General features: G+C 50.4%; 1 protein-coding gene across 1 annotated transcript in view; it reads right to left on the bottom strand.

Annotated features, from left to right (window-relative positions):
- Positions 1-19522, bottom strand: part of DOCK2 (dedicator of cytokinesis 2) — a 445944-nt gene that overhangs the window by 3612 nt on the left and 422810 nt on the right. Inside the window, 9 exon segments of the mRNA XM_014587766.2 lie at positions 383-525; positions 1955-2075; positions 3036-3207; positions 4139-4266; positions 5787-5924; positions 9759-9842; positions 11165-11341; positions 17911-17997; positions 18810-18894. Coding sequence (XP_014443252.1) covers positions 383-525; positions 1955-2075; positions 3036-3207; positions 4139-4266; positions 5787-5924; positions 9759-9842; positions 11165-11341; positions 17911-17997; positions 18810-18894 — 1135 coding nt within the window.

Raw genomic sequence — 19522 nt, forward strand, 5'->3', positions numbered from 1 at the left:
TACTTTCACCCTCCAAAGACAGTAGGTATTGTGGCTGGGACAGGATCACCGAAAGACATGGAGCAGGGCTGGCTCCCTCCGAATTCTGAGGTCCCGGGCCCTGTGCATGCCCGGCTGGGACCAGGCCTGCTCAGAGAACCACGTGGGGCCCAGGTAAGCGGCATTGTTGGGCAGTGCCCAACCAAGCCTCCCGGGGAGTGAGCACGTACACGCACACACACATGTACACACATGTACACACATGTATCCACGCACACACACGCGGGCACGCACGCACATACACAGCCCGCCATTTCCTTCTCATGCTGCGTTGTTCCCTCCAGTCCTCCTCCAGACACCTCCCCCAGCCCCGGCTCCTCCCTCTCCCCACCCAGCTCATCACCATTGTCTTGAAGAACTGGTTGACTTTGTTCCGCCTGAGCGTCTTCTTGTCGCCATCTGAGAGATGGAGGAAGGTCTGGCTGAGGCGGGGGGACGAGCTGGTTTCCTCCAACCCGGGTACACCTGCAGCCGAGAGCGTGAGGGCTGGAAGAGAGCAGTGGGGTGGGCGTGAGTGGGTGGGCGGGGGGAGGAGCATGGGCCCCCGAATGACAAGACGGTGACTTTGGAGGTAGCTGGAGACAGCTGGGGGCAGAGCCAGCACCCGGGGTCACATGCCGCATGTGCCTGTTTCCTGCCTCGCCAGGGGGTGTTGACCCTGTCCTTCTCACAGAGGGTAGCCCTGCCTCCTAACCAAAGCCTTGTCCAGGGGCTTTGGGCTGAAAACGTGGAGGCTGGGGATGGGGAGGGTCCCCTTGCCACTTGGGCCCTGACTTCCTCAGGGAGCACTGGGCCTTCTGCCCCAAAGTGGGAAGACAACCATGACCTTCCCTGTCCTTCACCTCCCAACACCAGCAACCTGGATTCCTCCTTTCCACCAGTGTCTCCAACCTGGTATCAGCCAGGTCGGAGCTGGGTGACCTGATGCTCCGGCCCCTGGCTTGGAGTCAGGCCTGTCACGTCAGCTGGCCCCGACCTCGGGTTTCCAAGCTGGTGAAGTGGGAGTAAGAGCACTGACCTGGGGTGCTGTGAGGCCCCTCGTGACTGTGAGGACAGAGCCAAGTGGCCTTCACTCGCACCAGCTCCGTGGCTGTGTGTGGCTATACTGGGAGGGGTGGTGGGTGGTGGGGAGGGGTACAGTGCCCGGGCCCAGGTCGGAACTCAACCCTGCCACTTGCTAGTCGGTGACAGGCAAGAGACACATTCACAGAGCCTTGGCTGCCCTGTCCCTGCCGTGGGCATCCTCTACTCACAGGCAAGCTCTGCAGCATGGACGCGAGCTGAGGGGTGCGCTCAGTGCAGGGCGCGGCCCTGAGTCCACAGGCAGCACCACTCGTCTTGTCCCTCCCTGCCCTGCCCTTGGCACGGAGAGCCTGGCCCGGAGCAGTGGACACTAAGGACTCTGCACTCCTGATGGAGCACCCTGGGGTGGGCTGCACCTGCAGGTGGGGCGTCAGGCTGCCCCGGAGTGAACTGGGAACAATAGGCCGTGTGCCGTGGACCCCTCCCCGGCAGTGAGTGCGTGGGAGGGAGGCGCGGACAGGAAGCACCCGCACATGGAGCACTGCAGACGTGGTCCTCCAAGTCAGAGACACCAGTCTCCGGGATACACCCAGGGCAGGCTTCCAGGTCCTGGGGCGTTCTGCTGAGAACTCAGCGTCATCTGGTGTGATGAGTGGATTCCCAGAGAAACAGCAGCCCCCAGCCCAGCCCTCAGTGGAGCCTGCTGGGATGACTTCACCCACAGGAGGGCAGGGGTGGGGAGAGAGCAGAGGACAGGGAGGCTGTGAGCAGGGCCCGCACCCTGGGATGCCCCATGCCTGTTTGCTGTGGGTCGTGGTTCCCGCCCATCCTCCCCGCAGGTTGGTGGCCCCGTACCTCTGTCCGGCCATGCTGGAGGAGGGATGGAGCATACCTGGAATGGTGGGCATGGACTGGCTGGCGAAACTCATCTGGGAGAGGACGGACGCCCTCGGGGGGATGGCCACGTGCTCTGAGAGGTTGGTGTCACTCATGAACTCGTGCTTCCTGGAAAGCTGGATGAACACACACACACACACACAGGCTTAGCATGAGGCGGCTGTGGGACCTGGAAGGCCAGGGACAGAGGGTAGGCGCCAGGTCCACTTATTCTGTTTCATGCCTGTCCCCGCCAGCCTGACGTGTAGTTACACAGCTTGCAGACTACGTAACTCCAGGAGTGTGGGGACATTAGTTTAGACTACCGTGTGAATGATGTCTCCCTTAATTGTGAAACACGAGGTATTTCCATCCTTCCCCCACGTGTGAGAGTAGACTTCGAGGCTTACTGAGAAGTGTGTGGAGAAACTTCTCTTCATGAGAAGGCATCTCGGCTAGCCCACCCTGCCCTTTCGGGGGTGTCTCTCCCTCACTAGGAGAGTTCATCCCTCTGCCTCCCAGGTTCCCAGAATACTTTCAATAAACTTTTCTGGGTGGAAACTAGATTGAACCCAAGGCCATCTGACACCAATTCTCATCATTAAACAAATTTTAGCTTATGAAACCAAAGCTTTCAGACCGGGGCAGTGAGATCCTTCCTCTCTGCATCATCTCTGGAGCTCCTGGTACACGGGAGGGGCTCAGCCAGGTCTGAGCTGAAGTGGTTAGAATGGCCCAGGGGCTAGACAGAGGGAGGAGGGATGCAGTAGCACCCGGCTCAGTACCGAGTGGGCGGCTCCGCCTTCACTGAGTGAATGAACAGGCTGCTTCTCCAACCCTTGTAAAGCCCAGTGTAAAGGTGCGAAGGACACACGTGGGCTCTGGAGTGCGGTGGCCTGGGATCAAATCCCAGCTTGGTCACATCCCAGCCATCCCAGCCTTGTGGGTGTGAGCATAAACTCTGCTTCTCGGCCATCTCAGGGCCCCACTGTGCCGAGCTGAGGCTTCCAAGCACATCTCGCATGGCGCCAGCGTGGAGCACAGCCTTGCTGAGTGCTGAGTGCTGAGTCTGGGGAGGGCCGGCCACCCCTGCTCACCCGCTTCAGCTCGGACTCGGCCGCCGCCTTCTCATCTGCGAACACCACGCTGCTCCTCTTGGTCCGCTTCTTGGACCGCCGCAGCTTAACCTCGGGCAGAGTGCTCCCAGGGGAGATGGGCTCCTCCTGCTCCACCTTCGGGGTCTTGGGTGGTGCTAATTCCAGGTCGAAGCTGAGAGCAAGAGGGCGGCAGCAGAAACTGCAGTTAGAGCTTTGGTGGAACTGCCTTGCAGGGGCTCAGGGGCCAAAGGCGTTCCCACACTGAATGAGCTGCCTCTACCGACCCGAGCATTTAGCTAACCTGGCAGACAATCGGGGCCATGTGCCCAATTCACAAACCACAGATGCGGGGTAAGAGGGCTGAGAAGGAGGTGAATCAGGGACAGGTGGTGAGGAGACAGGTGTTCAATATCCGGATCTGGACTCAAATCGGGTCCTGCCCCTTCCAAGCCCAACGATCTGGAGTAGAGGACTCAACTTCTCTGTCCTTTCCTTTCAGTAAACAGGGATATCTGCAGCAGCCTCCAAGCGTGGTCATGAGAGGAGGTCTGAGGAACCCTTAGTCCTTCCTGGCCCGCAGGGAGCTCTGGCTTAGCGCATGTCTGTGACTGGGGTAGCTAGGCTAAGCAGGGTGGAGCCCAGGCTCCAGGAAGGCAGAAGGGGCAGGGGAGGGAGGCCCCAGGAGGGGTGTGGGGAGGGGCAGGAGGAAGAACTCTGAGCCAGGACAGGGGCCTCTTTGGGAAGGACTGGACCTCTCTGAGGGGTAAGAATATTCCAGATAGATGCAGGCTGTGGGGAGCTCGACCAGCCAACAGAGCTTCCCTAGACTGGGAGCCTGAAGATTCCAGGTGGCTTCTGTGGGGGCCTCAGAAGGTTCCTTGCCTCCCCGAGCCTCCTAGGACCCGCTAAGCATGGCATAAGCCACACAGCCTCATAAGCAATCGTAAGAGCTAGTGAGGTACCTGATGAGGAACAGCCTTTAAACAGAAAGGGGCAAGAGGAGACAGAAGTGTGGCTTCCGGAGAAGAAAGGGAAGGAAGGCTGTTCCAGAGTTGGGCCAGGAGGCAGGGATGTGGGGGGCTGCCCGGGGCACAGGGACTGACCTTTCGGACGTGGCCTTGCTGGGGGTGCTGCAGTCAGAATTCATGGAAGCCAAAGAGATGATGGACATCTGCCTATAGGAACGCAGCATGGACCTGGGGCGGCCCACTCGCCTATCGTCGAAGTCGGGCTGCGGATGGGGAGAACGGGGCAGTTAGCGGCCAGGGCCAGGGCGATGTGGCCTCAGCGTTCCTGTGTCTCTCTTCTCCAGCTGGGCAGGGTGGAGTTGCCAGGCTGAGCAGGGCATCAGCACACAAACTTTCTGGGACTGTTGAAGACTAATGGATGTGGCTAGCCTTTATTCCTGGGTCCTGGGAGCCAACCTGCAAATCTTTAGTTTCTCATGAGATAGGCGTGTCTTTGTAATTCATGGTGGCCCCAAGGACCACACCTTGCTTCATCCTAATGAGATGGCTCGGGATAGACGTGGCCATGCTAGAAAGACCAGCCATGTGATTACAGGACTGGGGCTCTGAGCCTTTTAACATCAGCTGGACCTTCAGGGAACAGACTGGGGCTGGAGGTTGATTTTAATCACATGATCAGTGAGTCAATCAATCATAGCTACATAAGGAGACGCCAATAAAAACTCTGCAGGGGGTGGGTGAACTTCCCTGATTGGTAATCACACATCCATTTTCCAGAGGGAGATGTGTCCTGAGGTCAAGGAAGATTCATGTAGGGGACCCTCCAAGACCTGGCCTATGGGTCTCTTCATTTGGTTGGGCCTGACTGATATCTTCAACTAAAAGTATATCAGTGTTTTCCTGAGTTTGAGTCATTCTAGGGAATTATCAAACCTGCAGTAGTAGGGACCCCCTTGAATTTGTAACCAGTTGGGCAGAAGTGTAGAATTCCCAGGGAACTTGGAGCTTGTGAAATTTGACCTAAATCTTGGTAGTTAGCATCAGAATTGCACAATAGGGTTTTCATGCAGGAAGTGTTGAAAGAGGCAACCTCATGGAAAAACAAAACAAAACAAAACAAAAACCCTTGAACCAGAAGACACAAGACCTGGGTTTGCCCTCTGGGCCTCAGTCTCCCATTTGTAAAATGAGGGGTTGGACCGGATGGTCTGTAAGGACCTGCACAGTCTGGACATTTCATAATTCCACTTTATGGGGAAGAGGATAAAGATGTCCTCGTAAGTACCAGGCCAATGGCTTCTTTAGGTCATGGAGTTCAGTGGCCAAAAGCACTGGCTTTAGAGCCAACAGAGCTAGGTATAAATTCTGATCATCACTTGCTGTGTAGCCTTTGGTAAGTTTACTTGAGACCTCCAAACCTCAGGAGAGACACAGGGGGTTAAAAATCATTCCTACCTCTCAGTCTTACTGTGAGCATTACATGACCTGGTAGATGTTAAATGTTTGGATCAGGACTAGCACATAGTAAGTGCTTTGTGAATGTACCTTTTATTTATGACACAGTTCCTTGAGTGCTAAGGGCTCCATTTGTAATTGGTGTTTATTTTGGGCTGACTTCCAAGGGGCCAAGTTTACAGGGAGGTTCTCTGGATGGGCTGTGGCAATGCTGGCCATCAGTCCCTTCCCTTTGGAGGCAGGCCCCTTTGCAGCTCTGACCCCCATTGTCCTTCCCTGCCCCATCCCACCCAGTCTCACCCCTTCCCAGAGCAGGGACCACTCGTACCATCTCTCTGACACCATACTCCTTCTCCACTTTCACTTTCAGATTCTTGAAGCATTCTTCCATCCGGTCGTGGAAGGGCCGCAAGTTTTCAGATACCCTTTTCTCATGGATCTTAATTCCAGCTCCTAGGAAGGGAATCTGGGGAGAGAGGTGGTAAGTGATGAGCCAGAGGCTGGCCAGCTGGTCTCAGCCTGTCTGGGACCCAGCCCGTTGAGGCAACTGAGGTCAATTCTGGCTGCTAGGAATTTCTCAATGGCTTTGGGGACCTCAGAGACTCGCAGACAGGATCCCCAGCCATGAGAAATGGAGAAGCTGCAACTTCAAGATTTGTTCTTGAAGGAGAAAAGACCTCCAGCTTCCCTGGCCTTGCAAAAGAGCTGCTCCTTCAGGTCCCTGGATCTACCATGGGCAGAGTGCAGGGCCCAGAGGGGAGGAACTGCTGTTACAGACTGGAAGCCCTGCCTAGGGAGTTCTTACAAAAGCAGATTTGAAAGTGGAGTCAGAAGATGGGAGATAAAAGGGAAGAGCTGAGTGGAAAAGGTGTGAGCACAGCCACCTTCTAGAAAGGAGGGCCAATCACGTATCACCTGGCTGCTGAAAAGACAGAACATACTAGTACCACAAGTTAGTCCACCAATAGGGAACTTTCAAAAGGTGATGCAAACCATGGCAAGCTGAGGACTGAGGGGAGGGTTCTGCAGTCTCAGTTATCCACCAAGGAGATCAGTGGATACTGTTTGGGTGTAGACATGTTGCAGGGGTGTTGCAGGGGAGTTGCAGAACCACTGTGATAACTATGAGACAGAACAGCTGAGAATGCTGTGTGTGTCCTTGGAAAACATAACCAGGGTGTAAAGGAGTAGAGTATAGATTATTTGTAGAAAAAAATGGAAAACTTCCATGATAGTAATGCAAAGACATTTCTGCCTCCTTCTCTTGGACGTCTTCCTGAAAAACCACGGGAAAGGAGAACCTGAACTCTTCAGTAAGCTGTCTGGAAGCCTGCCTCCCAACTGTGTGGGGGTGGGTGTGGGTGGATGTAGGATGGTTACTGGCCTCTCAGAGCAGAGAACGGAGCTGATTATGATGAAAGACCCATCTGCCTCAAGGAACCTAGGAGGGGCTGAGGGCTTGCAGGAGCCACAGGAAAGCAGCATGGGTCAGAACCAGGGCTGGGTTGTGATTCTGCAGTGGAGCAGTGAGATGGCCAGGTGCCACAGTTTCACTTTGTGGTCAAGCATTATATTTCCCCATTTTACCAAGAAGCAAATGCACAGTTTCTAGAAAAATCAGAACAAGGAACTCCGGGCTCAGGGGTGCCAGGCACAGCACAGAGCAGGATGAGGAGCCAGGTGGAAATGGGGCTGAAGGGAAGGTCTGCATTAGGTTAGGGAGAACTCGGCTTCCCAGTTCCCAAGTGGCCAGTGGTGTGGCCACCAGGATCCTCATCCTAGGTGACTCCAGACAGTAAGTGGTCTATGCAGATACAGATAAAAGGAAGAGCATAAGGTCAGAGTAGACATGAATGGTAAAGAAAACACATTTACAAAACAGAAGGACAACAAAGACATCACACTGATAAACACCTAAAAAGATGAACCAAGAAAACTTAGGGTACTAATAACTATTGGGTTGTCTGCAAAGTGTGACATGTTTTTTCTGTTTTTTTTTTTTTTAATCTATGCAAAAATGTGTCATGACTTTTCTGACAACCCAATAGTATGGAGATTGAGAAAAGAGTATCACAACAGGAAGTGTAAGCATGATAATAGATCAGAGACGATATTATAAAAATGTTTATATCCATGAATTCAATATTAAGATGAACAAGTTGCTAGAAAACCACAATTTACCCAAAGAACATGGAAGCTATAAATAGAAAATCTGAAACTCCTTAAACATGAGATTGTTGAAAGTTCGTGGTAAATGCATATTATAAAAAACCTATTCATGGATTTCAATTTTTTACATCAAAATAAACTCCTACTTTAATTTCCATTTTTTGAAGTCTCCTTATCCACTGAAGACATACTTTAAAACATCTCTGACCTCTACAGTTAATGCCAATTGTATATAAACTCTGCCAAAAAATGAAAAAAATAGGAAACAACTTCCAACTCAGTTTTTTGTTTTGTTTTGTTTTGGTTTTCAATGAGAGAAGAGACTGAGAGAAAGAAGGAGAGAGCAAGCATGTGAGGAAGGGATTTTGTCAGGGTCTCGTCATGCTTCAGCCTTCCAGGTATGGAGTACAGGCGGGCACCACTGCAGCTGGGTCCTGAGACTTGCTTTCTGAGGCCAGGATAACTTACACAAATCAAGCAAGGACATTATGAGAAAGGAAAATTACAGGCCAATATCTGTTCTAGGCATATATTCAAAAATTCTAAAGAACACAGTTACAAAGAGAATTCACTGATATGTAAAAATGATCATTAGGACTAACTAGGACTTATTTCATACAGGCCGAGTTCCATTCTCTGAGTGCAGTGGCTACAGAGCGGAGAAGGTGAGAAGAGGTACCGCGGGGCCCCTGGGCAGTGGTATGGATTGAGAGTGATCCTCAACAACTAAGCAAATTTGTGTGGTATCCGAGCCTTTCCTGGATACCGCACAAATATTTGAGGATGGGAATCAATCAAAGCCTGGCCTTCTTGCTTCCCAAGTTGGAGGGGGGTGGTGAGGGAGAATACTGTTATTTGAATATTAGGTGGCATGGTGACTCCAGAAGGCTGGAGCTCTTGGGGATATTCAGGTTTCACAGGTGGCACAGGTAAAAAGAAAATTCCAGACACACAAGATGCATTCAGGAGAATACATCTTGTGCGGTGCTTGGTGTTTCATTTTTAAAGCTCCACTTTGCATAAATTGGCAGAGGCAGAGAAGGGCCTGAATTAGGAATCCTTATTTTAAGAAAAGAGGCTGCACCCAATGCTTCTCTCTCCCTGATTTCCCTAGAGTAACAAAAACTCCCTACCACAAAAGCTTACTTCTCTTTGCATGGTGACTGGCAAGAGGGAGGGCGGGAGGAGAGAAGGGAGACAGCTGTAAAGGCTGCTCCCTGCCCCAGCACTCCCCTCCCCTCCAGGGCCCCCTCCAGCCTCCTGATCTGGGTGTTCTGCTGAAAGCCCAGAGGGGCAGATGTCAGAGAAGGGGCTGCCACAGCCTAGAGGACGAGTGTGGGCCTTTGTAGCCCCTACAGAAGGGACCTACCGAGCTGCTGTTTCTACAGAGTAGAAAAGGCATAAAGGTGGAAAGAGAAGAGACAAGAGGAAGGGAAGCCAAGAGAGGAGGGGGTGGAGGCAGAGAGAGGCAAAGATGGGTGGGGAGATGGAAGTTCAGAGCTCCTAAGAGAGGGGGAGAGCAGGAACGGATGTGCAGAAAGAGAGAATGAAGGAAAGAAAGAGTCTGTGAGAAGAAAGGGGATGCCAGTCAAGAAAGGACAAGGAGGAAGGTGAGAGCCTTTCTGGGGAGACCAGGGCTGTGGGGGAAGGATGGTGCCCTCTCGTCTGGGCCTGGATCTGGGGGGCCGAGCCTTGGTTTGCCAGGACACAGGAGGATGCAGACCCTTTGACCAAGAACCAACCAGATGGGCTTCAGTTATTGCCCACACCTAGCCATCCCACTGTCATGGAGGGGCTGAGGGGGTGGGGCCCAAGCCCCCTGATCTCTGATTGGCACATGCTGGCAGGGGGAGGTGGCAGTGGATGTATGTGGCTCAGTTTTCATCTTAGTCCCACTGTGAAAAGTCACCTACCGAACTCAACGTCAAATACAGCAATCCTGGAGACACCCAGCACAGCCTTGCTGCCCCGGGCTCTGCTCCAGGGTGAGTCTGCTCAGTGTGAACCCGAGTCAGAGGACAGAGACACAGGAAGGGAGTGGCATGGAATCAGGGCACACCAGCCAGAGCCCAGCTGAGGGCGAGCAAGGGAACCACGGTCGGGAGGGGAAGGGGCCCAGCTCTCTCTTTACCTGCCAGGCAATCAGGTCCTTGAGCCGGCTCAGCTTCTCCTGGTCCTCGGGGTGGTCCCTGGTGTACTCCTCAGTGAAGAAGGCCTGGGCAGGACAGACGGCAGTTTGGGACTTCCTGCTCATTTGGCGTGGACCCCACACCCAATCTGTCTGGCCCTGGGAGAGGCCACCTGAGAGGGGCAGGAATGGAGCCCCAGTATCTGGACGGTGTGGAAGTCAGGGACTATTTTCTCTTCTCAGAAGAGGCTCAGAGCATCCACTGGGAATGGACTGCGAACTCCAGGGAATGAATTCTCAACGTGGGGCCCCTGGCTGGACCTGCGGCAGTCTGGCAGCAACATGTGGGAACTCACTAAAGAGGCAGAACAACTGACTCAGAAACTGAGTGGAGGACCTGTGTGTTAAACCCTGCAGGGTACAGGTTCGAGACCATTAATCTGAGGGAAAGAACACAGTAAGGAATGTCACTTGTGTGTTCCAGCTCACCTCGAGGTCTCCCTCACTGCGAGTGACCCAGACAGCTCCCTCGCTCTTTCTGGGCTCCTGCCCTTAGTGTGTGCACACGTATATGCAGACGTAGCACAGCACCCCTCAAGGCTGGACACAGCATCACCAGGGGTGACCATCTGGGTATAAGGGGTGTCTGTGGGGAGCTGGGATGACTGGAATTACTGTCCCTGCATTATAGTGTACTATGTTATTGCTCGTTTTATGTCAATAAACAACAGAGAAGAAATGACAAATTCATGTGAGATTTTTATTAGAATAATAAGTTCACTTTTCATTCAATGCCTGCTAGGTAAAAGCCAAGTAAGAACTTTTCTATCCTACTTCAATGTCTGGGAAAGCTATGATTCCCTACCAAAAAAATGCTATCTTCCCCTCAGGGATAAGGTGACACATGTAACTGATAGCACTTCCCTTTTTGCCATGGACATTAGGAGGCTCAAAAATGAAATCTGTGGCTCAGAAGTGTGGTACTTTCTGGAGGGTCCTGGGATCTGGATATCTAGATTAATAATTGCTCCCTTAGAGTTGACCTCCTAATCTTCTGTCATTTCATAGATTCTGGGTTTCATGTCTTTCCATTTGTGTAAGTCATTTCAAATCCTCAGTGGAAGAGATGGGTTTGCAGTGACATGTCCTTTGACCTGCATCTCCCGTACTTACATGGTCCAGCTCCCAGTCCAGATCTTCTCTTTAAAATAGGTGCCTGGACTCACCCAGTGGATTAAGGGGCCCTTGTGACACCTGCCCCTTCCTATGGGATTCAGCTAAGACATGAAGCTCAGAGCTACATGAGGTACAATCAAACTGGTGTATTCTGGGGGGCACAGAGACCACTGTGGGATAAATGACACACAGCTGTGTCTGCCCTCCAGGGCCTACGGAGCCGAGCCCCTTACCTTCTCGTACTTGGCGAAGCCTCCCATGACGGCTGGATCCACGATCCCATTCAGGAGCATGGAGAGCGGGTTGATGGGCAGGGTCTCGTCGCTCTGATACTGGTTGATCATCATCAGGATCTTTTCATTGGCCGTGGACATGGTTTCGATGGCGTTCTCCAGAGGACTAATTGTGGTCTGTTGAGAATGAGATCCCCGGGGAGAAAGGGCCTTAGCAGGTCACCTTAGAAATAGGTGGCATTGGGACCAGCAGTTGGTGTAATGGCTATGTCGCTGGACTCCCATGTAGTCTACTACTGTCCGAGTGCCGGACCCGGTGGCTTAAACTCACACCAGATTGCATGCATGGCCCAAGATCCCGAGGAGAATGGAGGAGAAGGAATTGCGGGGTGGCCATCTTCCCTGGGGAGGGGGGGTGATTTCTCACTTTCTCTCTCTCTTTCTGGTGAGCGCACATGCCCTATAGCAAAAACTTCTCCAAAAAAAAAATAGGTGGCAGTTGGGTTTGAGTCCACTTGGGTTGGGAATTCAAATGAGGCAGTGTCCCCCAAAAAGCTGCAGCAGGATCTTGTAATGAGTGAGCTCAGGGTGCTGTCTGCTGCTGGGAGAGGCAGGGCCACTTTCTGCTCTGGGATGCAGAGGCAGGACGTGTCAGACTGTCTGCTGTCGGGAGAGGCAGGCCGGCTTCCTGCTCTGGGATGCAGAGGCAGGACGTGTCAGGCACTTGCTGGAGATTCAGAGGCTGAGTGTGCCCCAGAGGGGGATCTCTCCCGCTGACCAAGTCAGCCCTTTGGGGACTGGCTGAGTAACGACGACATGTGAGCCGTTAGCCAGTCAGAGCAGCTCGTGATGTGATCTCCCGGCCCAGCACGGCAGGTCCTAGGCTGGCTGTCCAGCCTTGGGGTGCTGTCCCAAGGCAGACGCAGTTTACTGGGGAAGAGGCAACTAAGTCGCTCTCGCACCTCTTAGGGCAGAAACAGAGTGCCGCCCATTGCCGATGGGCCAAACAGTGCCGCACGCAAGAGTACGGGACCGGGAGTGAAAAACTGGAGGTCGGCAAACTTCTTTTGTAAAAGGGCCAGATAGTAAATATTGTAGGCTTTGCAGGCCAGATGGTCTCTGTTGTACTACTGAACTGTTATTATAGGGTGAAAACAGCTACGGCAATATGTTAAGTGAATGTGCATGGCTGTTCAGATGAAGTTATTTACAGAGATGGGTGGCCTTGGGATGCAGCCCACAAGCCACAGTTCCCTGACCCCTGAATTAACACCCCCTCCCCCCAGTTTAAACTGACTATACATCTCAGCTCTGTGGTTTTCTAGCTGTGTGACCTTGGGCAAGTTTCCTAACCTTTCTGAGCTTCAGCTGTCTCATTGGAAGGATACAGATTTGAAAAGCCACTTCAGAGAATTATTTGGCTGTAATTACTGTTATTACTACTTTGAGTGTTAGAATCGAGAACGGCAGTTATCCTAAGAGAGGAAGACTCAGAGGAGGGGTGGGGTGGGACTGGAGGACAGAATGAAGGAGCCTGAGAAACTTTGCGGAGGAGGAAGTCATGTTTTACCACCTGTGAAGTGCTGGTGATACAGTGCTTGCCTTCTTGGCCACAGTGACCAGTGGCTGAGATGCTTGATGTGTGACTTACATAAAGTAGACTCCTTTTAAAAATGTCACCTGTGGGACCAGCAGTTGGCTATGTCGCTGGACTCCCAGGTAGTCAACTGCGGTTTGAGTCCCAGACCTGGTGGCTTAAAATCATGCCAGGCGCGTGTACATGCATACCCAAGATCCCGATAAGCAAATGGAGGAGAAGGGATTGTGGTGTGGCCACCCCCCACCCCGGGGGGGGGGTGATTTCTTGCTTACTGTCTCTCTGTCTGTCTCTGTCTTTCTGGCGAGTGTATGCACCCTGTAGCAAAAACCTCTCAAAAAAAAAAAAGTCACCTGCTAGTTATTATAACTATTGCACAAATGAGAGGGGCAGAACTAGCCTCCATGGCCATGATCCTAGTCGTCTTTTTAAACCATCTCCTTAAAGTCCTTTGACATAGAAGACTCCTCACCCCCTCCCTGTGTCTGGATGTCTTAGAAGATACCGCTCTGCAGCAATAAGTCCCTGGGAGTAGATACCCTCTCTCTCTTCTGCCACTGTCACCCTCTGTCTATGGCATATAAATGTGTACCTACATGTGTGTGCATACATACACACATACACAGTGTTAACTAAAGGGGGATGCAGCTTGGCCTCCCCCGTTGAAACGCAGGGTCCCATTTCTGTCAAGCATGCAGACCAACCCCAACCCTTCAGGGGCTTTATGAAGCCGAAGTCTAATCTGTGTTCTAAAAAAAATCTATCAGCACTGCTTGGATTAAGCCCAGCACTGCACCTGGATTTCAACAATAGCCTGGCACGTCTGAAAGACTCAGGCTTTAAGGCGAGTCATTAAAAATGGAAAGACCTATTGATTGGCTTTCCTCCTCATTTGTGAGTCTATTTTTGGAGTCCCAGATCTTTATCCTCATTCTGGCCATCAGGAACAGAGAACAATAATGAAAGTAACTTTGGTTTCCCACCTCATAACAACGTTTGTGTAGACTACAAATTATGGAACTCTCCGAGCAGAGTGATGGGTTACATATCAGTAGATGGTCTGGATGTCAGGAGCTGATAACGGCTATGAGAGTGAAGATCGTGATAATGGAGATGGCTCCATTTATCGATTGCCCCCTCCGTGCTGGTCTGTGCTGGACATGTCACACACAAGCTCAAGCCTGAGGGCAGATGGTGGCAGAGCTGGAAAGAGAACTCGGGTGCTTCTCATGCCAAGGTGGCTTCTCCCACCACAGAGCAGGCTCTGATGCCAACCTTGCCATCAACGAGCTGTTAGGACCTGGACTTAGCCACGCCTTCAGCTCTCCAGCCCCTTTTCCAAGCTGAGCCTTAGCTTCTCGGTTAGCACGATCTATAGAATAACCCTTGCCCGACTTGCTATAAAGGAAAAACAAGATATTATGGGCAAGTACTTTGGAAAACCAGCATGAAAGTGTGTGTGTGCTGGAAGGGTGGTAGAGAATCAGACAAACCAGGAAGCAATTTCCATTCCTGGTGATGAGGTGCTTTTTCATATTTTTTTTTTTTAGGCATTTCACCACTATTGCCCCCTTAAATCCACTTAGGAATCCATGAACTGCATAGTTCAGGCCTATTATGACCTCTGATTTCTGCCATGAACACTTTTGGCAGTTCAAGTCACATGTTTGGTCCTTGGTTTCCTCCTATGGAAAGTAGCATGGGTGGACAAGAACCAGGAGGAATCATGACCAGAGATTGGATAACGACAGGTCAGTCAGACTTGCATAGGTCTATCGTTAGTGTGCTGATTTGGTTAGTGTGCAAAATTTTTAAAAAATTTCATTCAATAGCAGGAGAGAGTTGCTCCTAGTTTGCCTTGTCAGCTGTACAGTGAAGATTGAGATACGTGACAGCCTCGGCCAGCCCTCATTGTCTTCAGGTGACCATTTCATATATTTCCCTTATCTAACTGGCTCCGAATGTCTTCAGATTTATAGCTTTTAGACTAATGATCCCTGTGGTCCCTTTCAACTCTGAAATTCTTTAGTTTTGTAATTCCTACTTACAGAGGATGAAAAGTGAGACCCAGAGATGCACAGAGCTTGCCTAACATCACAAAGCTTGTTAATGACCCAGTTTAATTTGGGTCTCTGACCCTAGATGTGGTTCATTGTAAAGGCATTTCTCAGGGCCAAGAACAGGAAGATGAAACCCTCAATTAGCAGAACTTACACTGAAAGACCAGCAGAAAACACCTCCCTATGCAAACAGTACTATAGTTTTGCTAATTTATGAAAGAAATGACTAAGAGCAAGGGACGAATTCACATAACAAAAAATAAATGCTTAGAAATGAAGTCATTCAGTGGGGCCTTAAGTGGTCCTGTCTTAGACATTCTGAAATTCCTGGCAACTCATTTGAGGGAGGCTACTAAAGATAACTTCATTCTGGTTAACTTGTTGGAGATTTTTCCAACCCCTTTATCAGATGGTATAGGGATGAAAGGAACCAGTCAAAATGGTTGACTATTTCTTTCTTACCTTTAGAATCTTGAGCTCATAAAATAACCAGTTCAGATGTCATGGGCATTTGTATAGTAAGTCACTGAGTGACTGATTTACTTAAATATTCTTGAGCACCTATTAGGGACTTGTGAATATTCTTAGCACTTGGCAGTATGGCAGGAAATAAAACAGACAAAAATCTCCATCTCTAAAAATTTATATTTTAGTGCAATTGGTAGTATAACATCTTATATTTAATATTCAGTTAATATTAATTAACCAACTAGAAAATTGTATAGCCTATCAGGAGGTGATAAATGCTATGAGGAGAAACACAGCAGCAGAGGGGATGGAGAGTTCATGGCTGGGCTCCCCAAGTGGACTTACAGTCTTACAGGAATGACTGGAGAGAAGAGGCACCTTGCTGAGCACCACCAGAGGACAGGGCTCAGCCAGGCCACAGGTTGGTGGAAAGTTTCTTATTACTCATTTCAAAAACAGGATTAATAATAGTATGTATTCTTTACACATTTTATCAGAATAAAATGAAATAATGCTATAAAGCCTTTGCAGTGCCAGGACACTTGATTAACTTATCATGTGCTAGTGTGTCCCATGGACCAAGGGCAGAAATACTTTCTTCCTTCCCAGAGAACTACTTATGGGAGGGAACCAGCAGTTAGCGTAATGGCTATGTCGCTGGACTCCCATGTAGTCGACCGCGGTTCGTGTCCCAGACCCAGTGGTTTAAAACTCACACCGTGTGCGTGCTTGCCCAAGATCCCGAGAGGAGAATGGAGAAGAAGGGATTGCGGTGTGACCATCTCCCCTGGGGGGGTGATTTCTTGCTTTTTGTCTCTATGTCTCTCTCTGTCTGTCTGGCGAGCGCACGCGCCCTACAGTGAAAATCTCTCCAAAAAAAAAAAAAAGAAGAACTACTTACGGGGGTGGCAGGGGACATTTTAAAGGAGAAGAGAATGGGTCGAGTCCAGGGACTTGTTACTAGAGTTTAATGTCAAACTCTACCCTTTGTACTAGCCTTGAACAACCCACTAACTCACTCTGCATCTCAGGTCCTTCTGGAAGATGGGAAGAATATTATCTACTCTACAGGGTTGTTGGGAAGTTTAAATGAGATCATGCGTGTGTAAAGTGTAGCACAAGCTCAAATGCTTGTTGCTGTCATCATCATTCCTATGTTCTTCCAATGTCTAGGCCATGGCTATGAAGGAGGTAGGAGAGCTGTAGAGATGCTTGGTTTGCTGGATAGAAAGGGACATTAAGAGCTAGAGTCGTCTGGTCTCAACGCTGATGATACAACTTCACTCACACCAAGTCTCTCCTCTGTTCATGGCTCGGTCTCGCTCAGTGGAAAAGCAAAAGTCCTTATGGTGGTCTACTGGGTCCTGCATGACCTAGTATCAGTCTACTCACCCCTCGCTTGTTCCGATCTGGACACAAACTCTGAGCCCAGGGCCATTGCACTTGCTGGTTGCTCTGCTAAAATGTCCCTCTCTTTAACATTCGCAGGTACCCGTTCTTCATTTCTTTCAGCCATTTGAGCAAAGCAGCTTTCTCTGTCCTACTTAAAACAGCAGCCCCTCCTCTACCAACTATTTTTCTCCCTTGTAGCTATCATCATCTGATATATTATGTATACACTTGGACTTTTTAGTCTGTCTTCCCCACTGGACTGTGAGACTCATTGCAGAATCTCCAGGTCTTAGAACAGTACCTCACATGTGTTAGATAACTGTACATGCAGGTACCTCACAGTGACTACGAGAAGTAGTCATGAGCTCTTTCTCGAATGAATAGGCAAACATGACATCCTGAATATGTCTGTATTTAAAAGGTCTTCTCGTGACCATCCAGGCCTTCCCCTGTATCCTCAGAATGGCCAGATCCTTAGCTTTCTGAGGGCATGAAGGCTTGGAGGTGTATTTAGAAGCAAAATCGATGCTATCTACACAAGGGAGCTCAAATATTTGAATTTCAGGCAGAAATTCGGCTCTGTGTGATTTCCTCTCTCCCAGCCTCAGTTGATCTACTATAAAGTGGGTTTACAGTGAGATACTGCAGAGATGCCTCCAAAGAGCTGCTAGGATGGCAGGAGAATGTGTGGTGGTACAGAAGAGAGTGCTCCAGGCTCTCCGCAATGCATCCCCTGCGACTAGCACAGAATCTCCCCATTCATCAGCTTTGTTACTAGAGCCTGGAAGGTTTTAATGGGGGGAGGGAAATGTCACCTGCTAAAACAAAACCTGAGAGCAGCTATTCTAGATGCTTCCTCAGGTCTTTTCCTGCATTGGAATTCTGGAACTCCCAAGGAGCTTCAAATAAAAACATGTCCCCCTCCTTCTTGATAGAGTGTGCACATACATGAGAGAAAGAGAGAGAGAAGTACCCTAACAGGGACACATTACTCCACGATCCCCATTTTTCCAGCCCTCCAGCTCCTCAGGCACCTGCATGCCTGGCGTGTTTTCAGGACAACCTGGGTCAGCCATGTGGCTTCCAGCACTGCAGTCTAACACACTACACACTGTGCTACCAGGCTGGGCCAACATTTCCCCTTTTTAAAGTCAAAGGGGTTTCCTGAGGCTGGCTGGACCCTGCCCATCAGGGGGAAGAGGGCCTATGTGAACGCTGCCTAGACTCACCTGAGACATGTGAACCACCTCGAACCAGCGCAGGATCCCCGGCAGCTTGTATGCAGTCACGAAGGAGGTTCTCTCAATCCACATTGACTGTGCCGAAGGAAGGGGTGGTAAGAGCAGGAGAGCACACACTTACAAAATCTGAGTGTTGGAGAAGCAGGCAGAAACCCAGCCACCTGCAGGTCTCCACCACCCAAAGGCAGAATACAAATGGTAAGATCCAGAAACATATTCTCACCTTACTGTTAGGAATTCTTTCCCAACATAAAGTTTAAGCTCTCTCTGGATTTAGGCCAAGTAAGTTTCAACATGGACTTATTAACAGGCTGAATTTTTAGGCACTACTGAACTGTCCTCATGTGTTTTATAGAGGGAGGATTCAGAGTATGTGTAAGATTCTCAAAGGAAAAGTGACTCCCAGAACAGTAAGAATCCCAGACCAAGGCAAAGAGTCAAGTGGGACTTGGAACCACCTCCTTGTTCGAGGCTTGATCCTTAGGAAGAGAGGACAAGGCCCCACTGGGAAACATGCTCTCAGGAACTAGCACTCCAGGAACAGTGATGACCGGATTGCTGTGGCTTATTGGCATATCCTGGAAAGCTTGATTTCGTAATCCCTTCTTAACTTGAGGGCTCCTATGCCCCCAAAGTGCCTGAATGCCCTGTGGTTGAATGGGTATACCTGACAGGAGACCTGGGTTACAGCTGTTGGGGAAAAGGCTCAAGAAATGAGAGAAAAACCAACAGAAGAGACTGGGAGCAGGCATCGTTGTGTCCACACGTGTTAGTTCTACTTTCTTTGACTTTGGATCAAGTTTCCCCCATTTTGAGGTCGGAGATGCATGTGCTCTGGTTGCTACAGGTGGCTCAGGGGAAAGATCAAGGGTAGTGAAGACACTCACCGCAAACTCATTCTCCGGGTCTACGGTCCCCCTGCGCACGGGCCGGGAGTAGTGGAACTTCTGCACATAGTTGGATTTGTAAAAGCTGAAAGACAGGAAGAGGCTGAGGCTGGTAGTCATTCCTTGGTACTGACCCCTGACCTGACCCTGCACTGTCCAGAGAGGCCCATTTCAGCATACTTCAGGCCTTCAGAGTCCTCATGGGAGCAATTAAATCTTTAAATTGGAGTCTGTGCTCTGGGACCCATATAAGTAGACTCAGGCTGTTCTGGCCAGCATCCTAGAAAAAAGGCTGGTCGTATGTCCTCACAGGAACATAGCAGACCTAAAATAGCAGGCAACTGGAATTCTAGCATCAATGCTATTAGAAGGACCCAGCTCATTACTTAGTGTTCCCACCTGAGATTCTAGATACATCTAAGGTCTGAGCCTAATGTCCTAGGGGTGTTCTCCAAGGGTTTCCTTAGGTGTTCCAGTTCCTCTCCCCACCTCCAAGTCACTCTTCCTAAATCTCTAGTGAGACTGACATGGGGACAGCAGGGAACAGTGCTAGCTTGTTGTCTCCTGCCCACAGAGGCCTAACCAAGAGGAGGAGTTGGGGCTGAAATCCAAAGTGAGCTATACCTGCTTAGCCGTGAGGCTGCTGGGAGGCACTGCTTCCCTCTAAAGGAAAGAACCCAATCTTTCACAAAGGAGCTCCTGTTCTTGGCCAG

Source organism: Tupaia chinensis, unplaced genomic scaffold (assembly GCF_000334495.1).
Source record: "Tupaia chinensis unplaced genomic scaffold, TupChi_1.0 Scaffold000234_1, whole genome shotgun sequence".
NCBI lineage: Eukaryota > Metazoa > Chordata > Mammalia > Scandentia > Tupaiidae > Tupaia > Tupaia belangeri.